The 9,973-nt window shown below is 41.4% G+C and overlaps 2 protein-coding genes across 3 annotated transcripts; both read right to left on the bottom strand.

Annotated features, from left to right (window-relative positions):
- Nucleotides 1–3,525: 3,525 nt before the first annotated feature.
- Nucleotides 3,526–5,235, bottom strand: LOC115014628 (solute carrier family 25 member 53-like). Its single transcript, XM_029441632.1, has 2 exons — nucleotides 4,980–5,235; nucleotides 3,526–4,801 (listed from the first exon to the last, which is right to left on the bottom strand). The coding sequence occupies exon 2, from the start codon at nucleotides 4,792–4,794 to the stop codon at nucleotides 3,922–3,924; it is 873 nt and encodes a 290-aa protein (XP_029297492.1). The 5' UTR covers nucleotides 4,795–4,801; nucleotides 4,980–5,235; the 3' UTR covers nucleotides 3,526–3,921.
- A 619-nt stretch (nucleotides 5,236–5,854) lies between these two features.
- Nucleotides 5,855–9,973, bottom strand: prps1b (phosphoribosyl pyrophosphate synthetase 1B). Of its 2 annotated transcripts, none has more exons than XM_029442078.1 (7): nucleotides 9,650–9,973; nucleotides 9,026–9,215; nucleotides 8,263–8,361; nucleotides 7,911–8,035; nucleotides 7,603–7,776; nucleotides 7,230–7,389; nucleotides 5,855–6,965 (listed from the first exon to the last, which is right to left on the bottom strand). In XM_029442078.1, exons 1-7 carry the CDS (start codon nucleotides 9,769–9,771, stop codon nucleotides 6,873–6,875), a joined length of 963 nt encoding a protein of 320 aa, XP_029297938.1. In that variant the 5' UTR covers nucleotides 9,772–9,973; the 3' UTR covers nucleotides 5,855–6,872. The 2 variants fall into 2 exon arrangements, with proteins under 2 accessions (XP_029297938.1, XP_029297939.1); XM_029442079.1 differs by having other exon boundaries at nucleotides 9,032–9,215; nucleotides 9,650–9,972.

Genomic DNA, 9,973 nt, shown 5'->3' with positions numbered 1-9,973 from the left:
ACTATTGTCTGCAGTAAATTTCCAGACGGTTTACAAATAAAGCCACGCCTCAGTCAAAAAAACTGTACTGGGTTGAACCCTGGAGCTTCGTAGGCCAGACACAAGAAGCAAACATGTACAAACTTTATAACCTGCTCGCAATAAACAAACGCATACAGTGAAACAGCGCAGAGGAATTAAGCGTTGTCAGGTAGAGTATTTACACACAGCCCACAGTAATACAGAGTAAATAAACAGAAACATAACTGTAGGGGAAAATATATGGCGTAGGAGGAATTCTGGATAACTCATACAAGCCTTGAAACCTAAAACTAATTTCTTATTTATGATGTTAGCATTACAACACACTAGTTATGTGTCTTTTTGAGTAAACAAGCTGACTAACAGAGCACAGTCATACTAACTTTACCTGGTGCAGCGTCGTTTAAGGATTAACTTTGTCTGAGTAATCTGGGAAAACACAACGGTTTTAAGTAGAGACAACACGCCCTTCTGGACGCCAACATGGACACCGATGCGCTGGATCTCATTGGCTCCCAAATCAGGAAGACATCTGATTGGACACGCTTAATGCCTGATTTCCCTGAAATCTCACAGGCTGCTGCTTGGGCATAGCTGCCCTTTCTTGCCATGGAATGTTATCAGTCAATCATTTGTCCCTCCCCCCTGTACTTGCTCCCATTGTACTGGGTCTGGATGCATTTTTAAAACACACACACCATCTACTGGACTGTTTAAGACAATGCTTTTGCCAGAAGAAAACAACAAGTAGGCTACTTCAGAAAAAAACACTTAAATGCATGACGAATAACATTCCTTTATTAGTTAACAATGAGGGGGAAAGTCTGTATTATGCCATCTTTATTATTATTATAATGTTATTCTGTGCTCCACACGTATATGTTGAGGTTTAGAGGTGGACAAGGTAGGCTTCTGAGATATATTACTCAGTAAAAGCAGTAATACCACAATGTAGAAATACTCTGTTACAAGTAGAAGTCCTGCATTCACAATATTATTTAGGTAAAAGTATAACACTATTAGTATCAAAATACACGTTAAGTACCAAAAGTACTGAGTATGCAGAATGGTCCATTTCAGAATAATGCACATTATATTATTGGATTATAATTGTTGATGCATTAATATGTTTGTCACTTTAATGTTGCAGCTGGTAAGTAAATAAGTAAGTAAAACTTTACTTTTACAGCACATTTTTTTGACTAAGGTTAAAACAACAACATCAGCACAGAAAACACAGAAAATAAAAATTCCAAGCTTGTGAATTTCCCTAAGATTTGGAGGGATGAAACCCTCTTTTAATGGTCACACATGCACAGCACACAGCACACACAGTGAAATTTGTTCTCTGCTTTTAGCCCATCCTAGTACCAGGAGTCTAGTACTAGGAGCAGTGGGCAGCTCATAGGACAGCGCAATGGTAGTGAGGGGGGAAGGGGGATGTCCGGTGCCTTGATCAAGTGCACCACGGCAGGGCAGGAGGTGAACTGGGACCTATTTATTTGAATCTTATAGTAAGCAACTTAGGTTATCAAATGAATGTAGTACCAGAGCAATACTGGGGCATCCCGGTAGCTCAACCGGTAGCTCAACCAGGCTGTTTTAGACCTTGCGTTTGCTGTATGTCGTTCCCTCTCTCTCCCCCTTTCACAATCTGCACTTCTCTATCATAAAGGCATAAAAAGCCCAAAAATATAACTTAAAAAAAAAAGAATAATACATGCCTCTAATATGTAGTTGAGTAGAAGTATTAAGTACCAGGAAATGGAAATACTACAAATAGCACTTGAGTAAATGTACTTAGTTACACACACACTAACAGACTTATTTATTCCATTCATGATTGCACGGGGCTGGAGCATGCCCACACACTGGGTGAGAGGCTGACAGTGTTACGGTGCTACATAGCAACTTAGTTTCCGACTAATGTAACTTGCATGTCTATGGACTCCCATGCAGACATGGGGAGAACATGCATACTCCACACAGGAAAGTCCCAGCTGAGGACAGATTCTTGCCAAGGATCTTCTTGCGACGAGGCAACAGTGTTGAGCAACTTTGTCCAATCTTGATTGTTCCTGTAAATTCATTCACATGTAATAAATATATCATACAGAACATTTTATAATCTCTTGACTAAAATTAAGGATGCTACTTTTTCCATACAGAAACCAATTAACCATATTTTACAAAAATCCACTCCAATTTGTAATGCAAGGTCTCTGCTGTAAACTCTACTCTATGATCACACGACACAACTTCGCTGGTTCAAGTTTGGCTGTTGGATGTAATTTCCTCATTTCATCATGTTAAAGCAGAAATGTCCCAAAAAATAAAGGTTCCTCCAGAGCCAGAGAAGACATTAAACAACTGTTTTCATAGAGTAGTACCTCCCATGATGAGTAAACTAACTTTGATGAGTTAAATTGGTGAAATTCCCCTTTAAGACAGTAAAAATAAAAAGGTACCTGTGACTCACCAGTAGGGTTGCAGCAGTATACCGGTTTCAAGGTAGACCATGTTATGAAATTTGATGGTTATGATTTGCGTAGTTAAAAGGAGTTAACCAGCACCATATTAACATGTATTATTGTTATATTCAACTTTGGTTCATGATAAATACTCAGCCACCATCTCCAAGTCCTGGCAGTGGTTGATTCACTGTAGATATGTATAATGTTCTTCTCGGGCTGCATTTAAAAATAAAATTGAGAAAATAAATAAAATAGCTTTTGAAAAACTGCATCTTAAAATAAAGTGCTTAATCTTAGAAAAATTAAATAAAGTGTAGCAGCAGCTTGAGTTTCCCTTTTTCTTTAACTGTTTCACATCTTGATTTAACTCTCAACCAATGTTAGAATAAATCAGGCTACCACATCCTGGGTTAAACTGTTCTCTGTGGCTGATGATGCTGACAGGTGGCCTATTTGCTTTATTTTGTCACAAATCAAAATCATATTGGGCTCTGAGTGCTTATTTTCTGTGCCCTCAGTTCAGACTTGAGTGGGTTTGTTTGGTCAAAAACTTTATGCTTTGTCACATAGTGGCGTTTCACATCACCAATGTTAATGAGCACCACGGTCTCTGAGCATATGAGACACTGGTTTTGTGCTCCCAGTGGGAAGGATGAACATGAATGAGTCCATTCTGGGTTGAAAGCTCTGTTTTCACTGTCCACTTCTCTCTTCTTGGAGAGCGCCATGAGTAGTTATTTTTCTTTCCCTGTCTGCCGCTCACTCGTCTCTTCGTCAGTGTTTCTCTCCCTTTCTACGTCTTCTCTCCCTGTATCGCTAACTCGTCTTTCTGTCTGTCACTCACCTCTCATCTGTCTGTATTCAGAGTCGCAATGTTTGCCGCTTAGAATGCACATATTTGATTGGCTGAGTAGCATCACGTGGGATGGCTTAACTCGCATGCAATTGGTCTGTGAGTTTCCTGAACCGCTAAACCAGTGCCGTAAAAACGAGAAAAGCTGCGCCGATTAAAATAGAAGCGTTCCGTCAAAATTGAAAATCCCTCAATAATTTATTGATTATAGGTCCGGGTCCGTACAGGTCGGCGTCTGGGTCCAGACTCGGACCGCGGTCCGCCTGGTAGTGACCTATGCCTTAGTGGGACACTTGAATAGAGCACAGCCGTTAATGTTATATGTAATACCTGTGATTTTCCTACTATGACAAGGCAAAATGTCTGCTGTGAAAAAGGCCTAATGGTTAGAGGTAGTAATGAATGGGGAGTGGGCAAGGCCCTTGTTTGCTGATGAATGTGCATTGAAATAGCAACATGGCTGTTTACTCACCAGCAAAACAGTGAGTTCGCAGTGAAAAAAACCCATATAAAATAGTTGCACTGTTTTCTGGATTGTAACCAATACAACCAACATTTTTCAACCATGTCACTTCAGCCTTCACGTTTCTGCTGCTTGTCATAGATAGCAGTGGCGATTCCCCATGTAATGCATGATCTCAAAATAACCAGAGAACCTCCTCTGTACAGCAGAGCCACACTACGCTGCCGAGATTCCCACAGTGTCCCCCAACAAGCCATGACCCCTTTCACCTCCCCTCCCACCTGTGCCTGCATGTTTGCCACTAGCACAGACAGCGGGTAAAGAGTCAAGCTGATTGCCATGGAGGTCAGTGTCCCTGAGATGAAGGAAGAAACCACCTGAGAGAGCCCCTGTCTCTCCACGACAGTACGCAACGGCCCCTTCAGACCAAAGTAGATAGAGCTGCCAAGAGCGTTGCGAGCTGTGATGGGCAGCAAGGCTTTGTAGTACCCTAAGGCCGGCTTCTGTGTATTCAGCCTGACAAGAATACTCTTCAGGGTGGGTAGATGGCGGTCGTTTTGGCTGTTTTGCAACACATTCTGGACACGCTCAAAGGGGGTAAAAACCACAGCTTCTACCATACCTGCACCAAACCCAGCCAAGGCAGAGGTGGAGATGGTATTTTGGGATGACAGGGAGAACTGGTGGACGAGGGTGTCCTGGAGGCCAAAGAGCAGCGTGCCATTCAGGGTCTTCATCAGTAATGGCGGGGCCACGCCTCTGTAGAGCTTTACAGGTCCCTCTTTGAAGAGCTGTTCCACTGCCAGGTGAACTGCAGTGTTGTGGATTTGTTGACGGAAAACCGTTTTGTAGACAGGGAAAACAATGAGGGTGGGGAGGGTAGATAGCAAGCTGGAGGTCCCTCCGTGCAAGAAGCTGTGGAAACGAACCATTGGATCCCCGAGGCCCACTTCATCTTGTTTATGGTCAGGTATTCCTGCCATCCTTGAGCTGTGCACAAATTGACCACAAATCTTTTCATTGTTGCACTAATACAGGACAGGCATACTGATACTGGCAACCAATAACTGAAACTGAAAACACAGCAAAATAAATTACACTAAATAGTATGAAGAGTACCTATAATGTGTGATCAGAAACACTACATACAAATCAGTTATTTACTTACCCAGTAAGTTGTCAGTAAACAGCAAAAAAAACCAAGGCTATATAAAGCCTAGTTTCTATTTTAATTTCCCTCCGTTCATTGTTGGAACATGAAGGCAGCACCGGCGCACGTGGAGAGAGCTAATTGGTGGTTATTCGTCCAGTTACGATGGCAATCGTTTTCTGCCTGATTATACCCGAATACAGACAAATAACTGTCAGACGTCCGACAATGAAACAGTTTCAATGACAGGTCGCACTGAGCATTACTCTGCCGGTGTCTGTAATTTGCCCGCCTCTTCTAGAATAACTATTGGTCAAGACGGTCTACGTCACGTGGTCGACGATTGGTTATAGTGTCTGTCAATCAACGTGTTTTTGTTTCTTTGGAACAAGGGTGTGTCCCCAGAGAAAAAACATACTGTAATTTTTTTAACTTAATTTACCTTTTTAGAAATGTTACAACATACATATATTTATAGATTGTTGACATTTGAAATGTAACTGTTTAATGATATAAAAATATTTTGTCTAAAAATACTGGAATAAACCTATACAATATAGAGCAAAGGGCTTTTAATTGTACAATGTAAACTATCCCAATACACAAAATAAAATTCAAATATTAAAAGGATCTTTTAATTGATGACCTCCACGCAGGGACTACAGCTTTTAGCCACTGCAATTTTTATTTAGCCTTTATTTATACAGGTAAAATCTCATTGAGACAGGGTCTTTTATTTAGCCATACATTTATTGTGCATTGTCCCTGTTAAATATACCAGTAAATTGCCCTGTATGGTCCTGGTTGAACGTAACTTTTTAAAGGCAAATCTAAATAGTTATATACCTTCAGGTATGATGCATTAATACCAGCAAAAAAAAACAAAAGTCAGGTTTAAGATTTTACATATAATTTTATTAAGAACACATCCTCAGATAACCGGCGGATTCACCCTACTGAAAAAGTAAACACAAAGGTTTGGAATATGCACATTGACAAATCCCTTCCTTGAGACATAAAAAAAAGAGCCCCCAACAAAAAAAACAAAATAGCAGGTGAACATTACTGAAGGAAGCTCCAGCCTGCAGAGACCCCAAACTAAAAACCAGGGAGCTTCTTTATAGAAAGACCTTCAACGCAGAACCTCAACAGGTAAACCCTGGACACTGGGCAAACCCCACTCAATGGAGGGCACCTCAAGAGTTGAAAGAAACATCCCAGAACATCTTTTACAACCTGATGAAAGTTCTTCATACAATGAGACAATAAACACAGCTACATAGGAGTGGGGAAAGGAGAAAACTGGAGGAAAAACATATTTGATTTCAGACTGTTGAGGCACTCTTGGGTTGAGTGGAGCTTCAGTGGCACTGTAAACTAGTTCAATACACATTCACTTCATAAATTATAATCGTTCCATCAGCAGACATAGGAGCAACATTAAAATCTACACTCGTTCATTGTAACAAAAAGCACTGTAACAGCTTAATGGCAGATGCTTCTCCTGACCACCAGCACCTGCCGGGGATATTTAAATAAGCTCTTTGACTACTGATTGAAATGACTCCTAGGGAAGTGTAATGTCCAGGAGAAACTCTGTACCTAAATGTGATGAAAGGGGGGGGGACAAAGCTCACAGTGGATAAACACTTATTATCCAAGTACAATAAATATGCTGGCCTAGCTGCTTGCGATTGCTTTGGTGTCCAGACATGAAGAGAAACTGCTCAAGGGGGAAGGGACTTAAGTGACGGGGTCAGCATTAGTAACAGACATGATATCAGTTCATTCTTTTTTTTTTCTCATGGTTGGTTAGCAGAACATCTTTGCCAATGGTTGTGTTTGGGTTGGGGAATTCCCTCTTCTCTTATTTGGTGTAACAGCACACAGTTAGATGGGACACACCATTTGTTACAAGGGGACGTGGCTGAACAGGTACGACACAGACTCGCCGTTGTGAGTTCTACGGATGGCCTCTGCAAGGATCATGGAGATGTCAATAACCTGGGGGGAGAGAGGATGAGATGTTGTGTTTATAACTAGACTGGATGATTTGATTATTGATAGAAAATGAATAACTTGTTCTAGCTCAAACCGTGAATTTAAGCAGTTATTTCTTATTAATGTAAATACAGCTATATTGTTATTATTAGTAATCATTAAATCACTTTGGGCTCTGGAAATTGCTTCTTCATATTTTACATTGAAAAAAATAAATCTATCAGTTGCAACCTTACATAAAAACCGAGGTAAATGCTGTATCCTGACCTGTATTTTGGGACAATGCTTCATCTTCTCCTCCTGAGGGATTGTATTGGTGACCACCACAGCTTCAAAGCAGGCATTGTTGATGCGTGAGATAGCGGGGCCAGAGAAGATGCCATGGGTCAGGATGGCATACACCTTGGTGGCACCAGCAGAAATTAGTCTAAGGGGGAGAAACAGTATAATGCATTACAAATCTCCACGCGACATGGATAGATCATGAACAGAGGTCTCTAAATTTAATTCAGTACTGATCTCTTTCCAAGTAGTTAGTTTGACATCAGGACAGAAACCACAGTAGCCCACTTGCCAGTGGACTTTAGTTATGCTCTAAAGTTCCACATTTATTTACCACATAAATAATAAAGGGGCTTACTTGTCAGCAGCGTGACAGATTGTGCCACATGTGTCAGCCATGTCATCCACTAGAATGGCGACCCGATCAGTCACATCTCCGACGAGAACCATGCGGTCCACCTCGTTTGCCTTTTTCCTCTCCTTGTGAATAAGGGCAAAGTCCACATTCAACCTGTCTGCTATTGAGGTGACCCTGCAAAGGGAAAGTATAATGTCCATGAATGGGCATGACAAAGTGTATAACGCTGTAAATGCACATGTCAAATAGGAGCCTTGTCTGTGATAAGTAAAGCATACAGAAGTTTCATCTTAAATAAATTGGCATACCTCTTTGCTCCTCCTGCGTCAGGGGAGACGATGGTACAGTTTTTCCATTCAGGGATGTTCTCTTTAATCCATTTCAGCACAGCTGGTTCGGCATACAAGTTATCAACTGGAATATCAAAGAACCCCTGGAAAAGATAAGAGATATAAGGACTGGGGTCTCAGGAGCTGAACAAGTACTACCTGCTCGAAGGACTAATAGAAGGATCATATCTCCCTTTGTCCTTTGTTGACATCTATATAAATATAAGGCTATGAAAGTCAGATTTCTAATAGAGGCAAAAATATTACCCAAAGGACAGATTAATGCTGAATAAGATGCACTTCTGTTTGGGTCTGATTTTTAGCTGCTCACCTGTATCTGTGAGGCATGCAAGTCCATCGTGATGATATGGTCAGCGCCTGACACAGACAGCATGTTGGCCACCAACTTGGCAGAGATAGGAGCGCGGCTCTGCAATGAAAATAGATCTATTCAGTCACATGGAATAAGTGAACTGGAAAGCATGGCTTGTTGCTAAAAATAACACTCAACTGAGAGCTTAGGCATTCAGTCAAATATTACAATCTGCAAGACTCTAGATCTCAAAATTGGTTATCTAAAATATTTTGTTGTAATTCTTACAACATTGGGCGATATGCAAAAATCAGTAGTATTTACATAGAATGGCTAAACATTACTCAGTTACAAGTCAAATAAGTCACAAATAATTATGTTTGGCCCAACTGCAATGTGGCTTCTAATATAAGAAAAATACAACACTTATTGCCATATAACAAAATCCTGGATAATATCTAGTCTTGCATCCCAATAATTAATAAAAGCTTATAGATGTGGCAGGTAAAAGTGCAAAACATTCCATTCATGCACATGCCATTCAAATGTTGCAATGAGAATAAATAACAGGCACTAGCAAATAGCTACGGGATAATTACAAAAGCGATGGGAAGTGCAGTAGATTCAGCAAAGCATACAAAAAAGGGAAAAGGAAAACAAACTAAAAAAAGTAAGCAAATATTTCTTGTCAAGCGGGTACTGATGGACATGGTTACAGGGCCTCGTCATGATGCTGGATGGCAAATGGCATGACAGAAGTAATTAGACAGATATCCCTCACCCCCACCTTGTCCTTCTTGTCTTGCCGGGCATACGGAAAGCATGGGATGACGGCAGTGACCCTGCAGGCTGAGGCAATCTTGCAGGCGTTAATCATGATCAGCAGCTCCATCAAATTGTCATTGATCTCCCCACAGCCACTCTGCACGATGTAGACATCTTCCCCACGAACGCTCTCCCCTATTTCCACACTGCCAGAAGAGAGAGGAGACAAGACCAACAGAAGTTAGGGCCTTGGAGTTAACACACCATGTCAAGCAGGAGATAAGATGACACAATAAACAATGGGGTGTGATCTAAACATAGGTTAAATGGGGGGGGGGGAGCATACAAGAGCAGCATGCCTAGTCAAAAATAACAGTCTCAATATGATATGACACAGTAATTTCAGTTTATTGAGACAACTACGGTGGCTTTGTGGTCCAGAATTACAAGAGAGGTTGTTAGGGAGCATGATTTCTCAGCCATGCGTGGACTACAAGTTCCTAACAACACTGCGCGGCAATTTCACCATGACACCACGTTTCTACCCAATAACGTTACATGTCGCTGGGCTACAACATTTGCGTACCAGGTACCCTCCTGACTATAAGCTTTTTTAAAGAAGCCACATCAAACAACTTACCATGTTTCTTGGTTGCTAAATTTCTTCGTAACAACCTTTCCCAGCTCGAGACCCAGGCGGTCTGCTATTTTCTGAGACAGGTCCGGATGTGAGCTACCGCTGAATATTTTAATATTTGGCATTTTGTTGCAGTTTGGGGCGTCGTTCAGTCTGAGCGGGCAGCGGCAGCGAACCGAAAGGACCAAGACAACAACTGGAAATTGGTCAACAGCTGACGAGCAACTCTTATCGAGCTGTAGTGTGTTGCCTACCTATCCACCATTATGTCCCAAACATCACGCATGCGGGTCTTCCTGTCGGGGCGGCGCGCACGCTTTCACATAC

Source organism: Cottoperca gobio, chromosome 10 (genome assembly GCF_900634415.1).
Source record: "Cottoperca gobio chromosome 10, fCotGob3.1, whole genome shotgun sequence".
Classification (NCBI taxonomy): domain Eukaryota; kingdom Metazoa; phylum Chordata; class Actinopteri; order Perciformes; family Bovichtidae; genus Cottoperca; species Cottoperca gobio.
This window is presented reverse-complemented; position numbering and strand designations above follow the sequence as displayed.